The sequence below is a fragment of the Neofelis nebulosa genome, chromosome 14 (genome assembly GCF_028018385.1).
Source record: "Neofelis nebulosa isolate mNeoNeb1 chromosome 14, mNeoNeb1.pri, whole genome shotgun sequence".
Taxonomy (NCBI): domain Eukaryota; kingdom Metazoa; phylum Chordata; class Mammalia; order Carnivora; family Felidae; genus Neofelis; species Neofelis nebulosa.
In genome coordinates this window covers 74235147-74256150 of record NC_080795.1, presented here as the reverse complement: position 1 = coordinate 74256150, position 21004 = coordinate 74235147, and the positions used below count along the sequence as shown (strand labels likewise).

The window sequence follows — 21004 nt, the reverse complement described above, 5'->3', positions numbered from 1 at the left end:
ATCTGACAAACGGTTAATAGACAAAAATGTAAAGAACTCAGGCAACTCAATAGCCAATTTTTTACTTAAAAATGGACAGAACATCTGCATCAATATTTTTTCGAAGAAGGCGTACACATGGCCACCAGGCACATGACAAGGTGCTCATCGGGAAGATGCAAATTGAAACCACAATGAGGTATTACTTCACACCTGTTATAACGGCCATTCTCGAAAAGACAAGCATTAACGTGGGTTGGTGAGGATGTGGAAAAAAAAACTCTCTTGCACTATTGGTGGTAAAGTGAATTGGTGGGCGGCCACTGTGGAAAACATTATGGAGGTTCCTTAAAAAATTAAAAATAGAACTTACCGTATGATCCAGAATTCCATTCCTGGGTATTTATCTGACGAAAATGAGAACACTAATTCAAAAAGATACCTGCACTCCCGTGTTCTTGCAGGATGATTTATAATACACAAGACGTGAAAGCAACCTAAGTGTCCATCAGAAAATGAATGGATAGGGGCGCCTGGGTGGTTCAGTCGGTTAAGTGTCTGACTTTGGCTCAGGTCACGATCTCTCAATCTCTCAGTCTGTGAGTTTGAGCCCCGCGTCGGGCTCTGTGCTGACAGCTCCTCGCCTGGAGCCTGCTTCAGATTCTGTGTCTCCCTCGCTCTCTTCCCCTCCCCTGCTCGTGCTCTCTCTTAGATATGAATAAATGTTAAAAAAAAATTTAAAAAAATGAATGGATAAATAAAATGTGGTTATACATATATATGAAATACTTCTGTCATAAAAAGATTATATGTGTGTGTATATATATAGTGTATATATATATATGTAGTGTATTTATATAGTATATATATATATACTATATATATATGTGTGTGTATATATATATATTTCAGTCGTTAAAAGAAGGAAATCTTGTCATTTGTTACAACATGGATGACCCTTGAGGGTATTACATCAAGTGAAATAAGTCAGGCAGAGAAAGACAAATACTCTAGGATCTGACTTATATGCAGAATCTAAAAACAAACAAATGAACTCAGAGATACAAAGAATAAATCAGTTCTGGTTGCCAGAGGCTGGGGGGTGGGGGACAAAATGAGTGAAGGTGGTAATAAACAAACAAACAAACAAACAACTTTGTCATCCCTTAAAGCGCTGACATATGAACATATGAAGCTAACCGAGGATGAATTACTGATGTCCTTCCTAGTCCAGAGTTGGGTAAAGCGAATTGGGCACTTTGGGGAGGGGTCTGGGGAAATGCGAGAGGAGTAACGGGAATTCCAGGAGATGCACTTTCTATTTTTGGCAGCCACAAAGTGGTGGGTGGGTAGGGAAAGTTGCTGAGGGTGGTGTTTTTAGAAAACCTGTTAGCAGGAGATCGGTGCTGGGCTGTGACTAAGATGAAATCCAACGAGGACAACTACCCTTTACAGGGAGGCTGTTTTTAAAACGTGTCTTTCCTTTACTCAAATCATCTCTTTAAAAACCTCCACCAGGATCCCTTGAAGTTATTTATTATCCCGCATCTTACAGATGAGAAGTTTAAGCCCGCCCCACCGGCACGGGCAGTGGGGGCGCCATCCTGACCCCCTTGGCTCCGGAGCGCGTTAACTCCCCAGAGAGGAGACAGTGGAGGGCGGGCTGGGAGGCACGCCTGGGAGGCGGATCCACCTGGAAGCGAGCGTCCGTGGTTCTCTTTAGACCGTCCAGACGATCTGGGGGAAGGAGACCCGTCCGGGGAAGGCGGGGTGGGGACGGGGAAGAGGACGGGGTGCGGGGAGGGGCGAGCGCTCGTCGCGGAGTCTCTGCTCCGTGCTTCTCGCGAGCTCGGGAAACGCGGCGGCGCCTGGCCCCGTGCGGCCGCCGTAGAGTCCTCGTTGCCATGGCTCCCGAGGTCCGCTGTGGACGCGCGGAGGCGTGACTGAGAAGCGTGTACGGAGTCCTAAGAGTCCGAGCTTCTTCCCGGGCCCGCGAACCCGAGAGGCGCCATGGGCCGGAGTAAGCGTCCCCTCCTCCCAGCCGCCCTCGACCGTCCCCCTTCCGGGCATCGTCCCACGTCCCAGGGGACCCGGGCCGCCGCCGCCCCTTCCCGCCCGCGCACCCCGGCCCAACCCTGCGCTCCTCAGGTCCGGCTGGGCCAGCCCCTCCGCCCACCCGGCGGGCAGCCTTGCCTCCGCGGGGCTCCGGTTCCTCGTCCATAAAATGCGGTGGGCGAGAAAGGCGGGGGCTTCGTGAGAGGGGGTGGTGGAAGGTCCAGGGCTTGGTGGTGGAAGGTCCGGGGCCCAAGCGCCTCCTTGCTCGCCGGGTGGTCCCGGGCTAGTCACTGTCTCAGGGCTGCAGCGTCCACACTTTTCGATTAGGCATCGTACCCGGGGGTGGAGGGAACCGAAGCCGGCGCCCCCCTCCTCCACCTGGCAGCCTTGAGACCTAGAGCGAGTGACTTCACCCATGTGGGCCTAAGCCCCAGCTCCAAAACGAAGGCAGTAATAGAACCGTTTTACCGACTTGGCTAAGTGTTGCTAAGGGTTTAAAAATACACCCGCAGAATGTGCAAAGTGAGGGGATTAACATCTTTATTTGCCCGCGAACACCATCTTCGACTCTCCTCTCATTTATGACAATTTTGTACAGTTCAGCCTAATTGCTCACTTCTGGTGGAAGTGTCATAGTGAATATTTTTAAATCAAGAGACTGTGCTTGATGATGAGGTTTCTTCCGCGCAAGAGCTGACAGCCTGGTGGTGGAGGGGGTGGGTGATTTGTGAATAGGAAAAGCCCCAATCCTAAACCAGTTGTTGGTATTTGTTCTCACACTCCTTTCTAAAGCAGTAGACAAAAAAATTAGACCAACGTTGGTAAAAATTAAACGAAAACTTTGTCTCCCACCCGTGTAATCCTTAGCTATTACAAAAGGAAAACAAAAACCTTTGTACACACACAGACTGTGTATGACTGTTTATAGCAACTGCTTTCATAGTAGCTAAAAAATGGAAACAACCCAAATATTCTTCAACATGTGTTAATGAATTGGTCGCGGGCATGATTCCATTTATTACCTGGCCCCCACAGGTCCCCACTGTGGTAAGGCAATGCTTTGTTGTTTCCAGATGTTAATGGCAGCTCAGACCTGGAGCCCCCAAGCGTCCCAGTGATTTGGTATTCCCCCTTCCCCAGGGTATTGTCACTCAAGTAAATGGCCAGCAGGCCTTTTGGAAAGGATTTGGATGAATCCTTGCCAACTATTCTTGGGGACTCAGCCTCTCTTTTAGACAACATGTTGTCAAATAAAACACAGGACACCCAATATTTTTATTCGCTAAATCTGGCAACCCTCGTTTCGGGTCCCCAAACTCACTAAGGTCTGGAGACTGGCAAGAAATTGTGAATTTTTATCGAAGCAACTGTCCTTCGTTTTCTGGTCATCAATCCTTGCTGTCTTTTGATTGCACAGATCGAGTAGTACCTTTGTTGGCTGAGCATCTATTTTGTCCTTAGGAATGTCATATTCTATTCACCATCTCCATTGCCCTCCGTGGATGTAGACCACTGGCCCCACTCCAACCTTGTCCCTCACTAGAACATCCATCCACCTAGCTTCTAAAGTTAAGTGTTGCTACTGACCTTCATTGTTTTAGGAGTCTGTCATCCCAGTTTCTATCAGTTAACCCAGGTCTTTAAAAGCATCTCTTGTGGTCAGCCTTGGCCTTGTACTTGTCTAGTTTTGGGCTCAGGGTATGCTGGCTTTGTAGAATTATCTTAGCAAGCATTCTTAAATTTTCTTAAGTTCTTAAATTTTTGTAAATTTTATAGAAGTGTTTTTGTACACTGGGTATTATTTTTTCTTAAATGTTTGGTAGAATTCATCAGTGAAGATGCCTGTACTATGGTTTTCTTTGTGGAAAGGTTTGAACTACATATTCAACTACTGTGGTAGATGCAGGGCTGTTTGATTTATCTGTGTCTTGCTGCGTGAGGTTTGGTAGTTTGTGTCTTTTAAGAAATTTTCCCTTTTAATCTAAGTTCTCGAATTTATTAGCATAGTTTTTTAGATTACTCTCTTATTAGCCTTTTAATTCTGTATAATCTAATGCCATGCTTTCCTTGCTAATAATGGAAATTTATGTCTTCTCTCTCTTTACTGATCAGTCTGGCTAGATGTTTACCAATTTTATTTTTTTATGTATTTTTATTGACTTTTTCCATTGTTTTTGTTTCTATTTCACTGATTTTTTGTCTAATCTTTTTTCTTTTTTGTTTCCTTTCTTCTGCTTAGTTTGGGTTCAATTTATTCTTTTTCTAGCTTCTTAAGGAGGAAGCTAATGTTTGAGACCTTTTTCCTTTCTTACTATAGGCATTAGTGCTGTTAATTTTCCCCAACTTATGTTTTAGCCGTATCACACACATTTTGATATGCCTTTTAAAAAATATATTTATTTTTGTTGAGAGAGACAGAGAGACAGAGAGCAAGTGGGAGAGGAACAGAGGGAGAGGGAGACATAGAATCTAAAGCAGGTTCCAGGCTGTGAGCTGTTAGCACAGAGTCCGACGTAGGGCTTCAACTCACGAACTCTGAGTTCATGACCTGAGCCGAAGTCTGACCCTGAACCGACCGAGACACCCAGGCGTCCCACCTTTTCTTTTTTTTGTTCTGTTCAAGACACTTTCTGACTTCCCTTTGGATTTCCTGATGTTCAGTGTTTGGTGTGTGTGTGTGTGTGTGTGTGTGTGTGTGTGTGTGTGTGTTTTCATATATTTCTTTCCTGGATTTCCTGTCCCTATGACTCCATCATGTCTGGAACATGAAGTTCCTGCTCCTCTGATGATTTAGTCCTGGTCCTTGTTCTCTGGCCTCTCTACCCTCTGGTTTTAGGAAGCAAACCTCTTTCTACGCTGCCAGTGTGCTACTCTGGCTTTTTTTTTTTAACTGTCCGATGAATCACGTCCAGCCTTTCCTTTCCAACAGTGTCCACAACAGCAGCCACCCAATACAGCTGTCCTTTGAGTTATAGTGTCCCCTGTATTTCTCTATTGCCCAATGTGTCACGTCACACTTACTGGTGCGATCTCTTTGCTATAGGTTGAATGTTTGTGTCCCCCCCCCCCAAATTCATATCCTCAATGTGATGGTATTAGGAGGTGGGTCGTGAGCAGGGAGCCCTCATAATTGGGATTACTGCCCTTATGAAAGAGGCCCCAGAGACCTGGCTTGCTCCTTCCACCGTGTGAGATTACCATCAGTGGGGAAGCCGGCTGTCCCCAGACACTAGATCTGCCGGTGCTGTGACCTTGGACTTCCAGCCTCCAGAACTGTGAGAAATAAATGTTTCTAGTTTATAATCCACCTGCTTTATGGCACTTGTGTTATAGTATTCCAAATGGGTTGACACTGTAGTGCAAGTGTTGAACGTCCCCCAGCTACCTTGTGCCCGACACCATCTGTGCCCCACCTGCCACCAGTAATGGTGTCCTCATTGCCACTCGGGCAGCCGGCTCTGACTCCGGAGGCCCGTCGTGGCTAGCGTCTGCCTTCACGTACCACTTCTGATATCAACCCTTCCAGGTTGGGTTGGCTGGAAGGCAGACTCTTCGATGCAGATTAGCGTGTAGGAGGTTCACTCGGGAACGTTACTGGAGTGGGTAGGGAAGGAGGCAAGACTGGGCGGGGAAGGACGTTGGGCTATGATGCATTTTAACAAAGGCCTTACCCACAAACCCACCCGGATGCTTGGAGGTCTAAACTGGAAATGGACATTCTAATTTTCCCAAGCTCGGGTGAGAGGGCTGGGCCCTTATGGCCCCTCATCAGCCAGTCGTTGGATATGGGCTTTCCTGGGAAGGGGAGTGGCGTTGGTCGGGGTGTCATTTCAGCGGAGTGACTTATGAAGAAAGTGGGCAGCCTGAGGGCAGTCCGCTGACACCACTGCCAGCAGCTGGAGGAACTGAGCCTTCAGTTTGGAAGGAGGGATCTGGGAAGTGCAACATAGTGTCCATTGTAGCCCTAGTGCCCTTCCTCATCTGTTTATCCTGCAAATACCTACTCACATTTCAACACTCAGCTCAGGCTTCTTCTCCATGATGCCTCTTTTGACGTCCCTCCTGTCACTCAGTAGCCCTGATCCCCCCTTTCTCTGTCCTCCCTGTTCTCTCTGTACACTTCTGTCACTGCCCCATGGCACTTCATCATGGTCTTTACTAGCACTCTCCGTGTGAATAGAAGCTAGAGGGTATCGTTGCATTAGGTCTTGTGTGGCTAGCGTTGCATGTTATCATGACCTCGAGTCAGTAAAAAAAGGCAGAGCAAATGAGCAATCCTGTTTTGAAAAGTGTCCATTGGAAACCATACAAGAAAGAACAGTTTAGATGCTACAAGAGGTGACCTCCTCCTGTTTGTGACCCCTTCGTCTCTTGTTAAGTCATAAATGTATCTGCTGCGTCTTCCGAGATGTTTAAACATTCTGCAAAACCTGCTAGGAACACAGATTATTGACTTTATTCTAATCTAGTGAGGAATCGAGGGCTGTTCACAAAACACGATATAAAGCCTGAAGGAATGAACACTAAGTTGGCAGCTTTGGAAGCTTCTAGAACTTTGCTCAAGCCACTGAAAAATCTTGGTAGAAACGGCAGGCTGACAACTTCCGGGACTCCAGAAACCTTCTCCTTCTGCCCTCTGCCCCGCCCCCACCCCACAAAGTCATTTTATTGCACTCCCTGGAGTTGTTGAGAACCCGGTCATTGTAAGGAATCGAAAAGAAGCCTGGGCTGGCCGGTGAGTTTCGGTTAAACCCTCGGAATCCTTAGCAGCATTCTGCTAGTGAGAGAAGTACGAATCCGTGGTTACGCTGTCAGTGGTTTTACCCGCCACGAGGGCTCCAGCCATATCTTGGTTAGCACCCCCCATGGGCGAGACACTTCCCAGAATCCATTCAAGTCCTGCGTTTTGCTCTGCGAATCTTTCCAAAATCAGGACGTGAAAGCACACTGTTTCTCATCCGCTCCCCGGGAATGTTCTCCCTCCACTGTGTGGTGGGCATCGCCCACGCCATCTCTCTCAAAATAGCGTTATGACGACCCACTGAGACTTCCAAAGCAGTTTTAAATCCCTGGAATGACTTCGTGTAAATGCAGTGCTGTCGTATTCGGAGTAGGGCTTCCCAAAGGTGAACCGTGCTCCCGGGAGCTCGAGCACGTTTGGTCTGAATTACACAGTGCGTAGAACGGCAGAATGCTTTCCTGTCGCCAGGCGCGGAACACTGTTGCCTCCATCCACCGCGTGGACGCTCTTGCACGCTTCCTCCTGGGGACGCTGGTGTCCTCACTGACGTCTGCCGTTGCAGGCGGGCAGTGCCGCGTAACAGCAGTTTCCTGAGCGCCATAAAACGGTGTGCCACGCGTCAGCTTGCTTAATATGGAAGAGCCCAGAAGTAGGCCGCTGGGAGATCTTGCCTTCCTCTGTGATTCTCCATTTTCTTTTCATCTGTCCTAATTGTCTGTAATTGTTGCTGTCGGGCAGGCGTCCCTGGGGCGCCAGATCAACTGTCGGTCCCTCCTGTGTGTGCATGCACACACCAATTAGTGATTATGCTAAGGGCGGGGGCTCCTCTCCCCCCATTCCTTTTGACTAATAGTGACTTTTATCATCTTAATTGTTGCGGCTAGGAGATACGGATCAACATAATTCCTTCCTAATATCTACATGCCTCTGAAAGGGAGGGTTTGGCAATCGCATGGAAGTGATCAAATTCACACATGCAATAGCATAATGAAAAGGGTTTCTGAATTTTAGGAAAGGTGTAGCCAGGGAATGTAGGAAGGATATTTGGTGTCCGTAGAGGAAGCTGCTGGCCTTTAGGGTCGGACAAATCGGAAAAGCCTTGAAGACTGTAGAGGTGGAGAGGCCTGAGATACCTTTAGTGTTTCTGAGACCCAGGAAGCCCCCGGGGGGTTGCGCAGATGCTCATGTTAGCTTTTGCAGGCCAGAGACGGTGATGCTTAACAGGGTGTTTTCAGAATTCCCCTGAACACGTTCGACTTAACCGTACTTACCGATGACGGCTTCTGTGGGATTCAAGTTGGGTTTATATCTTCAATATGAATAACCCACTAAGCCTTCAGGGGCAACTGGGGACCCAGGGAAAGACTATAACGAGGCCCGTGTATCGAGTTACAATCAAACTGCCGCATAAAATGCATTTTCCACCCTTGACAAGGAGACCTTTATAACGACCCAGAAGGCTACATTTAATACGTTTCTCAAACCCCTTGGGATCTGTGCCAGAGCTGGGGGGGTGGGGCTGGGGAGAGCTGGCTCCCCGGCCATCCCTCCCTTCTCTCCCCATCCCTGGCCCTATCCTGGCCCCTCAAGCCCACGTGTGAAGGTGGATACTCAGCCTGCATATCTGTCCACATCTCAGCAAACAGCTGCTCCTTGGACACTTTGGGATGCATACCTGATGGTGTGGTCTGGGATGGACCTGGAGAAGTGGCCAGTGTCGAGCTTGGAGGCAGGCCTGGGGCCCCTTGGGCAGAGAATTCTGTCGTTCCTCCACCTGGGACATGTTCTAGACGGAAGGGCATGGGCTCCGGATGGGCACATCCTCCTGGCCCCGTTGACTCCAGGTCTGATGGCGGCAAGGCCTCCAAAAACCCGGCCCCCTGCTCCATGGATTGGTGTAGTTAAGGTTACACATACCCTCCTGGTCATTGAGGGTCTTATCCATAGTAGCGAATAATTCCCACATTTCACTGAATTCGCTGAAATAACATTGGTTGTGCCGTCCCAACCCCTTCATCCCTGTTGCATCGTTGCTAAGACAGTTCTTACAGATAATTACAGAGGCAGGTAATACATTTGACTTCACACAACAGCTTTGCTGTGTCCTCAACTTGCTGTACCCGTGCATCCACTATCAGTTGACCGAAGCTATTAGAGCCCACTTTGGGAGTGGGATGTGTGGAGACTAGTTTTCAAGCCCTTCTGTTAGAGGTTTGGTTTCCAGAGAGCTGTTTCCTGTTTCCACTGGTTTGCGTACTAGCCATGGCACCCGGAGACAGCAGAGTGCAGCAGGCAGTGGGGACCCCGGGGGGCCAGGACTGGCCAGAACGCCCTGTTAGCCCCTTTGCCAGCCATTTGGGCCTGCTTCTCCCCGGGACCCGGCTGGGGGTCTGTTAGCCACCTCTGCCTGCTAGTTGAGCCAAAACGTAGAACAGCAGGACGTGCCCCGTGCGTGGTGTTTTAATCTCCAGACCTTCACGTTTCCCCTGACTTCCAAAGAACTGTCTTTGCAAGCAACCCCATCTCCTACCACCAGAAATAGCAGGGGTTCAGCCTCCTGCACACAGATGATCGAGTTCGTAGCTGTTTTCACTGTTTTTTTTTTTTTTTTTTGACGTTTATCTATTATTGAGAGACAGAGAGAGACAGAGCACGAGCATGGGAGGGGCAGAGAGAGAGGGAGACACAGAATCGGAAGCAGGCTCCAGGCTCTGAGCTGTCAGCACAGAGCCCGACGCGGGGCTCGGACTCATAAACCGCTAGATCATGACCCGAGCTGAAGTCGGACGCTGAACCGACTGAGCCACCCAGGCACCCCCTCCCCTCCTCCTTTTTTTTTTTTTTTAAACAAAAGGGCAAGTCCACCTTTAAGAGTGTGGCGTGGACGTTGGCAGCCGAGGGTGCTGTGAAGAACTCTGTCTCGACTAGAGGAGCCTGTAGAGGTCCAAGACCCTGGGCAAGTTATTGAACCTCTGTGCCTCAATTCCTCATCTGCCCCCTATACGTACTCGTATGTTAATACATGCAAAGCACTTAGGACAGTGCCTGGCACTTGTACGTGGCAACAAATGAATCTTTGTTGTCTCTTGGGCTGGACATGTACCATTCCACTGTCCACTTAAAAGGCGGGACATTAAAAGGGATTAATGATCTTTTTCATAGCGCTGGAAAACATAGGGTTTCTCCGTTGTCATCACGTCTTTAACTTGGGTGTGTCTTAGGACGGGGATTCCCGTCTTGCCCTTGGCTCCAACCGTGGGCCAGAGAATTGTCCCCATTCCCTCAGTGCCCCCGTGGCAGGCCAGTCCCCCCCAACCCCCCCGTGCCGCATAGCACTCTGGTCAGAGGGGCAGGGACTCTTACTACCCCCCCCTCCCGTGAGCGGCTCCTTTCATTCCTCCTGGAAACAGAGCTCAGGGTAGCTGTTCTGCAAGATCGCAGTGCAAAATCTAGCGTGCTCCTCCTCCCTCTCCAGCTCGAGTTCAATTAATCAATGTCAGTTGAATGGACAGACCTTTCCTTACTGAACGCTGGGAGCTGCTCACACGTTTTTGGCCCCCTGGTGGCCAGACTGTGCCACTTCGTCGCAAGTTGCCCTGTCGTGGTCTCCTTAGCGGGTCTCGTCCAGTTTGGCGTGATAGCACCACAGGATGTCATGTCAACATACGCCATAGCAACACTCTCATGGTCATCACCCACCAACTCTGTCTCCATCCCTACAGCAAAATGTAGGTAGACCTTGTGCAAAAAAGGCAAAATCTCTCTGACTCACCATGGTGTCGCCAGACAAGGCAACACTTGTCTGTTCTCTTCCCCTTTGAAAATCACTCGGGCCTGGGGGATTGACATTTAACGGGGAAGACAATCCAACGCATTCGTCATGTCATAACCTGATGATGAACGTAGGGACGGAGACGTAACACATAACGAATTTTCTTTCAGTCACAGAAGATCTTATTAGACGGAACTCCGAGCACAATGACTGTGTCATTTTTTCCCTGGAGGAGCTCTCCTTGCATCAGCAAGAAATAGAAAGACTAGAGCATATTGACAAATGGTGCCGGGACTTAAAAATCCTCTATCTTCAAAATAATCTCATTGGAAAAATCGGTAAGTGTTGAGGATTTTGTTCTCATGGTTTCTTTGACGTTTTGAGTGGGGAAACCTGGGGAAGTTGCAGGGTGATTCTTAGAAGAAGACGACACGGGTGACAAAGAACCACCCGGGGAAACAGACACGGCCGGCTCTCGGGAGCCTGCCTGGACCTTTCTCTGAGCTCCCACGCTGCTCAGTCCCCTTGCCTGAGGCTCTCCAGGGACGCCATCGAGGAGTTGCGATGTTCAGGCATGTTTGTCGACCTGCCCGTTTGCAGCCAGGGTTTGGTAAAAGTTTGAAAGAAGGAAAATAGAATCCAGGCATTTGTCCTGGTTTCACACCGCTCCGTGGAACAGAAAGGGTTGCGTGGGAGTTGAGTAAACCCTCGTCAGATTCCCTGTGGTGGCTGGTTCTGCCGTGGTTACAGAGCTCGTGTCTGGGCGAGGCCGTGTGCTCCGTATTGGGTCTCGAGAGGGTTCCACACCCACACCCCTGTTTACTGTCTCCAGGGAGACGGATCAGAATGTCAGCATCGTAACTGACAAAACCTTTTGGAGAAGGTGGCCTAGACTCGCCGCCACGTGGGCTTCCTGAAACCGCCCTCAGGTTAAATGTGTCCACCCGGTCACATGCAGGCTGGGCAACCAGAGGCTGGCAGGCCCCCTGTGTATGGCAGTAGGGGGACAGGAGCGCGTCCTCTCTGCTGGCGGGGGGAGCCCAGAAGCCAGGACAGAGGGGGACCGGGCATTGCCCGGCTCCTTCTCCCAGTTTGTCCATCGGATGGGTGGGCCCTCCTCATGGTCCCTGGGGGAAGAATGAGTTAAGGGGCAGGGAGAAGGGGGACCTGCCAGGTGGAAACAGGAGTGTTCCCACACTCAGGAGAGCACAGGCCCTGATGGGCTTGATGCCTGCCTCGGCCACCTAGAAACTGTGTGAAGGGGACACCCGGGTGGCTCAGTCGGTCGAGCGCCCGACTTCAGCTCAGGTCATGATCTCAGGGTTCGTGAGTTCGAGCCCCGCGTCGGGCTCACTGCTGTCAGCACAGACAGCACAGACTGTCCCTCCCCTGCTCATGCTCTCTCTCTCAAAAAGGAAAAGGGGGAAAAAAAAACCTGTGTGAAATCAGGTGAGTCTGTTAACTTAGTCTTGCCGTGTCTACACCAGGGACTGCGTGAAACAACGCACTTACTTCTTGAGTTCCGCGCTCGCCCAGATGCTGTCTGCTGCCACTGCTGTTAATGTCATCCACCCAGGCTGGCCACGTGAGGGCGGGGGCAGAGGTGGGGGGAAAAGGGACGGACATAAGGGTCACCTAAGGGTTGTGGCACTGGCACCAGAGGTCAGCCTGCAAGGTCATTCGAACTTGCCCCGGTGTGGTTCTCGACAGGGGTGTTTGACAACACCCAGGGACGGTTTTGGTTGCCACAGGCGTGGGGGGGGAGGGGGGTACCGCCGCATGTCCTGTCCTGGGACCCCGGGACACCGCTAACTGTCCTGTGGTGCCCGGGCTGGCCCCACAGTGTTAGTGCTGCTGAGGCTGAGAAACCCTGGTGGGTTGCAAAAAAAAAAAAAAAAAAAAAAAAAAGCCTGGAATCTGCATTATTTTTTGAAGATTTGTTAACATTCTTTATCTTTCTTCACATCATTATTTTTGGCATCTTTCACTTCACCAGAGATTAGAAACTCTGGCACACTGTTCAATTAAAAAGGCTGTTAGAGAAAACCACCAGCTTTTCTGTGGGGCGGGGGGGGGGGGGGTGCATTAAGGAGCTGTCCTAATTGTACAGATCTAAAAGAGTTCCCGAAATTTCAATCTCCACAGCTGGGTCCATCACAATTACTAATTAGCGGCATAGTATTTCAGGCCTTTTCAGAGCTGTGAGAAAGCTTACATTTCTGCTTCCAAAGTATTCTTGAATTAAACACTCTTTTAAATCCTAATAATGGGATTTTTCAGTGCTACTCCACCCATAGGCACTTAGGCACTTTATTAGCAAGCAAAAGTGTTTCTCCGGGACTCAGACTGGCTCTTGTGCCCTCGAGGTAGGAGTTTGCAAAAAAAAAAAAACGGTTGCCTCTCCTGAAGCTCCATTCCTCATTGCGGGGTGCACATGGGCTCGCTTGGGGGGCTGTGCTTAGTGCTGGTCCCAGGGTGAGCCCAGGACCCCCCTGGTCTTGTTAACCTGGGGCTCCAGCCCCCTCCCAGACCTCCTGACTTAACCTGCTTGGGGGCCCCCCAAATCTGCATTTGCAACGGCTCCCCGGTGAGCCTGAGGCCTACCTGAGAGCAGAGCTGATTGCACTGGGGGGTGGCTTTGGTCCAGGGCAAGTCTGTGGGTGTGGTTATGGCCATGGGTGAGAACTGTTTCCAGGATGGTTTGGGCTAGAACCACGGTTTGGCTGCCTCCGTTCCCGCTTGCCAAGAGTGCTGTGTGTTATTATCTGCAGAGCCTTTTCTCCCCCTGACCAATTTAACTTACTCTTTTTTTTTAAATTTTTTTTAATTTTTGAAGTTTATTTATTTATTTCGACAGGGAGGGAGGGGCAGAGAGAGAGGGAGAGAGAGAGACTCCCAAGCAGGATTCTGCGCTGAGAGTGCGGAGCCCGATTTGGGGCTCAGCCTCACGAACTCTGAGATCACGACCTGAGCCAAAATCAAGAGTTGGGGCACCTAACCGACAGAGCCACCCAGGCTCCCCTCCTTAGCCCGTTTTCCTTTTTTTTTTCAGCCCGTTATTCTTGAGAGATAGTTTAAGAAATCCTCCTAAAACAAATCTTCCTTTTTTTTTTCCTTATCAGAAGACCCTTGTCACATTTAGAAGGTTATACATGTAACAAATGTGGGGAAGGAACAAGTATTTTGTTGTCGGCTGGTAGTTTTAACAGTAATAACTTCAGGTATTTTTGTTTAGGGTGCAGACTAGACACTCTGCACACAGAGCTTCACAAATCTGTTGACTGTTGAATGCTCCAGTGTTGCCTAGAGAACCTCCTGGAAACATTAGTACTACTTACAATCATCTAACTGCTAAGAGAAACTCTAGTAATTTATTCCCAGATACAGGTTTAAAAAAAAAAAATGAGTAAGCTGAGGCTTAGAGAGATAAAGTGTTACTCTTAGGTCTATGGGAACATGTAGGTGGTGTTTTCTAAATTTTAAACGAAATGTAACAATGATAAAGGTGATGATAACTATAAATTTATCATATTTGATCTTCCTAATCTCCATGGAAAATGGGCAGAAGGAGCCTTACTGAAGTGAGGAATTCCCAAATCCACATTCCTTAGCAGGGTTTCCTACATCCGTGTCCTCTTAGAAAGGACTGCGCTTTTAGGGTGTGGTGTCATGATTTAGTGCTATACTCAGGAGTCAAGATTTCCTGGCTTTGCCACTGAACCTTGCACAAGTGATTAATTCTCTGCACCTTCATATTCCTATTTGGAAAAGGGGACAACAGTAATTTTTACCTCACAGGGTTGTTAAGAGGATTAAATGATATCATATATGCAAAATGCTTAGAAATATACATGGCATATAATAAGCTCTCAATGATGTTAGCTATGGTATTATTAGCAGTTTTTTAAAAAAAATGTTTATTTATTTTTGAGAGAGAGAGCACAAGCGAGGGAGGGGCAGAGACAGAGGGAGACACAGGATCCGAAGCTCTCAGTGCAGAGCCTGATGCACGGATCGACGTGGGACTCGAACTCTTGAACCGCGAGATCATGATTTGAGCCGAGGTTGGAAGCTTATGAGCCAAATGAGCCACTCAGGCGCCCCAGTATTATTAGCATTTTTAAGTGTCCCCGTCCTACAGAAATTCTCTGACTTATTTATGCTTATCATTTTGCCTCTAAGAGCTTTTGTGTTTGTTAAAAACAATAATCCTGTATGTATCAGGGTGAGTTTGATTTCAAGTGAAGGAAACCCCAGCTTCATTGTGGCTTACCAGTAAGGAAATCACATATCTTGCCCACCTGTAAGCCCAGAGATAGGACAGTCTCCAGGGTTCGGTGATGCCTTCTTTCTGCTCCCCAACCACAGTATGGGCTCCATCCTGCTGCTGGTTTCCTCGTGGCTGTAAGAGGACTGTGAGTATCTGTAAGGGTATCACTTTCTTCCCTAATAACATCCAGCAGGAAAAAGGAAAAGACCATCCCCAAGCATGGAACACAGACCTTTCCCTCTTATCTGACTGGGAGACCTTGATTTGCATGTCTTCTCCTGCATCACGTGTTGCCAGGAGATTGCCGGGGGCTGGTTGGCTTAAGCCTAGTTCCTGAATTGTCATTAACAAGGGACATGCTGTTGCTATGCACTGGCCCAGCTTGGTGAAGCCAGACTCTGGAGTTAGAGCTGGCTGGGGACAAGAGCAGAAGTGGGTTCTATTAGGAGATATGGAGAAAGACATGGGTGTTGCTTTGGGCAACCAACGGTCTCTCATGTCCAAGTACAGACACGAAAAAGCAACACGGTTTTCATAACCATAATAATGCTTAGATTCCCTTTATCATTTTCACAGTAGATGGTGTAACAATAGCGTTTATCTTGAAGGTTAATTGATTACATTATTTGTATCTTTCAGAAAATGTTAGCAAACTCAAGAAACTTGAATATTTGAACTTAGCTTTGAACAACATTGAAAAAATTGAAAATTTGGAAGGTAAGAATTTTCTTCTTACATTTTATTATGAATTAAACTTGAGATTTGCATCTAGATTTAAACCGTACTGCTTAAACAATAGGTGTACTTTTCAAATTAACATTTTACCAAAGTCTTATGTTTATTAATTATTGGTGAAAATTCAAATAATAATAGATCTCTGAATTCGAAAATGGAAGTCCACTTCATGCCTTCCTAACCCAGCTTCCCTCACAGAGATAGTGGTGTTCAAATTAACCCTTGGTTGATCATGATTTCACGGTCATGAGATCAAGCCCCGCATCGGGCTCCACACTGAGGGTGGAGTCTACTTTGGATTCTCTCTCTCTGATTCTCTCTCTCTCTCTTTCTCTCTCAATAAATAAGTAAACATTTATAAAAAAAATAAACCTTGGTTGAATACAAGCTAGTTTTGTTTCATTTGCTTCTTATCAATGGGACCATACTCTGAGTATTGTTTTGAGAATTGATTTCTTCCGTGAAATTACCTTGTTCTTTCACATCCAGGAACCACGGGGGCATTCTACCAGAATGATGGTAGACTGATTTATCTAACAATTTTTCTGCAGATGGGCATTTGGGTGGTTTCCAGCATTTTGTATGATAGGCATGGCTGCAATGAGGATTCTTCACAGTTCGCTCTGTGTGCATGTGTTTATAGGATAAACACACAGAAATGGAATTCCTAGGTTTAAATATGCACATTTTGATAAGAATTGCCAAATTATCCCCCAAAAAGGTTGTATCAATTTACTTTTGTACTGATAGTCCATGTGAGTACCCATTTTTACACAACCTCACTAATAATTTTAATAAACAATTTTTTAATATTTATTTTTTTTTTTAAGAGAGAGAGAGAGAGAGAGCAAGCCAGGGAAGGGTAGAGAGAGAGGGAGAGAGAAATCCCAAGCAGGCTCTAGGTTTTCAGCACAGAGCCCGATGTGGGGCTCAAACTCACCAACTGTGAGATCGTGACCTGAGCTGAAACCAAGAGTTGGACACTTAACTGAGCCACCCAGGCGCCCCGATAAGCAATCTTTTTAAAAAAAAAAACAAACAAAGGCATTGTTATCAAATATTTATTTAAATTATTTACATCTCCCTTATTATTATTGAGTGTCCATATAATCCTTCAGATTTTTATAGAGTATTTGTATTTCTTATCTCTACTTTACATTTATTGGTTATTTTTATTCTGGTTTATCTTTTTTAGTCGCTCTTATACGTTCCAGATACTAATGTTTTGTTATGTATGCTATAAATATTTTCTCTTGAGTCTGCTACTTTTCCTTGGTTCCATTTATGATGCTAGCATCATTCAGAAGTATTACATTTTAATAGACTCAACTTTTCACTTTTCCTTTATAGTTTCTGAATATAAATACATTCTACATTAAGTTCTAGTTTTAATGATTGTATTTGTACATTTAATATCTCTAGTCCGTCTCAAATTTATCATATAAAAGGATATTTTTTTGGATAAAGAAAATGACGTACACATGTACACAATGGAATATTTTTTAGCCATAAAAAAGAATGGAATCTTGCCATTTATGACAACGTGGACGGACATCGAAGCCATTATGCTAAGTGAACTAAGTCAGCCAAAGACAAATACCGTATGATCTTCCTTATATGTGAAATCTGAATAATAAAACAAAACAAACAAGACACCAAGCTCAGAGATACCCAGAACAGAAGATTCGGTGGTTGTCAGGGGTGGGGGTGGGCAGAGCAGGCAAAAGAGAGGAAGGGAGCCAAGAGGTACAAACCTTAAAACTATAAAATAATTCTCCTTTTTAGTGGGGTCTGCCTGGTTTGGGAATCGAGGTCATGCCGGCTTCATAGAATGAGTCCAGAAGCTTTCCTTCCGTGTCTATTTGTGGAACAGCTTGAGAAGGATAGGTATTATCTCTGCTTTAAATGTCTGGTAGAATTCCCCTGGGAAGCCATCTGGTCCTGGAGTCTTATTTGTTGGGAGATTTTTGATAACGGATTCCATTTTTTCCCTGGTCATGGGTCTGTTCAAACTTTCTATTTCTTCCCATTTGAGTTTTGGTAGTGTGTGGGTGTCCAGGAATTTGTCCATTTCGTGCAAGTTGTGCAGTATTTTGGCATATAATTTTTCATAGTGTTCTCTAATAATTGTACTTCCGTGGTGTTGGTTGTGATCTCTCCTCTTCCATTTGTGATCTTATCTATTTGAGTCCTCCCTCCTTTCTTTTTGAGAAGTCTGGCTTGGCGTTCATCAGTTTTGTTTATTCTTTCAAAGAACCAGCTCTTAGATTCATTGATCTGTTCTACTGTGTTTTTTTTTTTAATTTGGATTCTGCGTTGTTAAATTCTTCTCTAATCTTTATTATTTCTCTTCTGCTGGCTTTGGGCTTTCATCGCTGCTCTGCTTCTGGTCCCTTGAGGTGTGAGGTTAGGGTCTGTGTTTGGGATTTTTCTTGTTTCTTGAGGTAGGCCTGGACTGCAATGTATTTTCCTCTTAGGACTGCCTTTGCGGCATCCCAAAGGGTTTGGACTGTCGTGTTTTCATTGTCATTTGCTTCCATATATTTTTAAATTTCTCCTTCAATTGCCTCGTTGACTCATACATTCTTTATAGGATGTTCTTTAACCTCCGTGCATTGGGAGGCTTTACAAATTTTTTCTTATGGTTGGTTTCAAGTTTCATAGCATTGTGATCTAAAAATATGCATGGTATGATCTCGTTCCTTTTGTATTTATTGAGGGCTGTTTTGTGACCCAGTATGTGATCTGTCTTGGAGAATGTTCCATGTGTACTTGAGAAGAAAGTCAGTCAGAAAAAGACAGATATCATATGTTTTCACTCATATGTGGGATTTGAGAAACTTAACAGAAGACCAAGGGGGAAGGGAAGGGAAAAAAATAGTTTCAAACAGGGAGGCAAACCATAAGAGACCCTTAAATACAGAGAACAAACTAAAGGTTGCTGGGGGGGGGGGGTGGTCAGGGAAGAGGGGAAAATGGGTGATGGGCCTTGAGGAGGGCACTTGTTGGGATGAGCCCTGGGTATTGTATGTAAGTGATGAATCATGGGAATCTACCCCTGAAGCCAAGAGCACACTGGATACACTGTGTGTTAACTAACTTGACAATAAATTATATTTAAAAAACTATAAAATAAATAAATCATGAGCATGTAATGCACCGTATGGCGACTGTAATTAATAATGCTGTACTGCATATTTGAAACTTTCTAAGAAAGTAGATCTTAAAAGTTCTCGTCACAAAGAAAAAACTTCTGTAATTGTGTAAGGTGATGGATGCTAAGTAGACTGATCGTTTCACAATATATACAAGTATTGAATCCCTGTGTTGCACACCTGAAACGAGTATAATGCTGTGTGTTAATTATACCTCAAAGAAAAATAAAGTAAAACAAGATGAATTTGGAAAATCGTATTTTTTTCTCAGGATGTCTCTTAGTTGAAATATTTGAAGCATTTATTTTTAATTGCTGTATAATTCACATGCCATAAAACTCACTTTTTTTCTATTATACAATTCAAGGGTTTTTAGTATAGTTACAAGGTTGTACACCCATTATCACTATCCGATTTCAGAACATTCCATCACCCCATATGAAAACCTGTATCCACTGGCATTCATTCCTCATTTCCTCCATGCCCTACCTAGCCCCTGATCTGTTTGTCCCCATAAATTTCCCCTCTCTGAACACTTAGTGTAAATGGTATTGCACAATATGTGGTCCTTTGTGTCTGTAGCATGTTTTCAGGGTTTATCCACATGTGGCAGGTATCAGTACCTCATTCATTTTTGTGGCCGAGTGACATTCCATTGTATGGATACACAACACTTTGCCCATTTATTAGTTGATGGATGTTTTTCCACTTTTTGGTTATAATAAAAGTTGCTATGGTTATAATAAAAGTTGTTATTTTGGTTATAAATAAAGTTGCTGTGAACATTAACGTATAAGCTTTTGCATGAACGTGTTTTTTTTTTTTAAATGCTTATTTACTTTTGAGAGAGAGACAGAGACAGAGAGAGAGACAGAGAGAGGGGAAGCGGGAGAGGGGCAGAGAGAGAGAAGGAGACAGAGAATCCAAAGCAGGCTCCAGGCTCCGAGCTGTCAGCACAGAGCCCGATGCGGGGCTCGAACTCATGAGCTGTGAGATCGTGACTTGAGCTGAAATCAGCCACTTAACTGACTGAGCCACCCAGGCGCCCCATAAACATATGTTTTAACTTAATTTAGTGCATACCTAGGGAACTGCTGGATCATGTGGTAACTCTCCATTTAACTTTTTAAGGAGCTGCCAAACTATTTTTTAAAGTAGTTGCACCATTTTATATTCCCACCAGCAATTTCCGAGTGCTCCAACTTCTCAACATCCTCTCCAGCACTTGCTATTTCCTGTTTTTATTTCTTCCTTTATTTTCGAGGGGCCATCCTGACGGATGTGAAGGGTGTCTTATCATGGTTCTGATTTGCGTTTACCTGATGACGGATGAGCTTGGACATTTGTGTATCTTATTTGGAGAAATGTTTATTCAGAACCTTTGCCCGCTTTCTAATTAGGTGATTTGTCATTTTATTGTTGATTTGTAAGGCCTATCTATAGGTTTTGGATACTAATATCTGGTCAGATACACGATTTATAGATACGTCTTTTCATCTTGAGGTCTTCTTGTCAACTTTCTTGATGTTCTTTGGAGCACGACCTTTTTTTTTTTTTTAATAGCTTTATTGAGGTATAATTGATGTGAAACACCTGCACATAGGTAGTGAACAGTTTGTTGAGTTTGGATACACGCACACACCCGTGAGACCATCACCACGATCAAGGGAATAGACATGTCCAGCCCCTTTTTTCTCTCACCTCCCCTTAAAATGGATTTGGTTGTCCTAGATCGATTCTCCATGCCTCTTACGCTGTATTCCTTATTTAAACCTCTTTGTCTTGTCACTCCACATTCTGGAAGGTTTCTTGTTTCAGTTTGCAGGCTTCTGTCTCGTGCTTTTATCTATTTTGCGATGTCTGGTAACACTTGGTGCCCGCTCACAATCACAAAGGATTTGGCTGATCCGGTGGCCAGTGCCGGCTTCTTCTGCAGTTGTGAGGTTCTCTTTCCACATCCGGCCTCCCGCTTGGCTGGCAGGGCGGCTGTGGGCTGGGCACGCCGCCTGGCAGGCCTTACTCTGGAGTACAGGGGCTCGGAGCAGAGGCAGGCAGGCTGCTCTCCCCACCCCACTCCCATCTGCCAAGAGCTAAAATTAGGAGGACTTTACTTAGGGTGGTAGATTTTAGCCTGTTTGCCGCCCAGCGTAGAAATGGGTGTTTCAGTGGCTGTCAAGGTTACGTGCCAACAACGACCTAAGTGTTCATCATACGTTCTTAATTTTCATCCTCAAAGCCTAAGCTCTCGTCACTGTCAAAGGCCCCAAAGCCATCATCAGTGCTGGAACCGGGGAGAC

At 46.2% G+C, this 21004-nt stretch overlaps 1 protein-coding gene across 4 annotated transcripts in view; it reads left to right on the top strand.

The window, feature by feature from the left end:
- Positions 1 to 1865: 1865 nt before the first annotated feature.
- DNAAF11 (dynein axonemal assembly factor 11) overlaps positions 1866 to 21004 on the top strand; it is a 79576-nt gene continuing 60437 nt past the window's right edge. For all 4 annotated transcript variants that reach the window (XM_058699103.1, XM_058699102.1, XM_058699104.1 and 1 more), the window contains exons 1-3: positions 1866 to 1999; positions 10718 to 10885; positions 15457 to 15534. In XM_058699103.1, the coding sequence (XP_058555086.1) occupies positions 1990 to 1999; positions 10718 to 10885; positions 15457 to 15534 (256 nt within the window). In that variant the 5' untranslated portion in view covers positions 1866 to 1989. The remainder of the gene's footprint in view (positions 2000 to 10717; positions 10886 to 15456; positions 15535 to 21004) is intronic.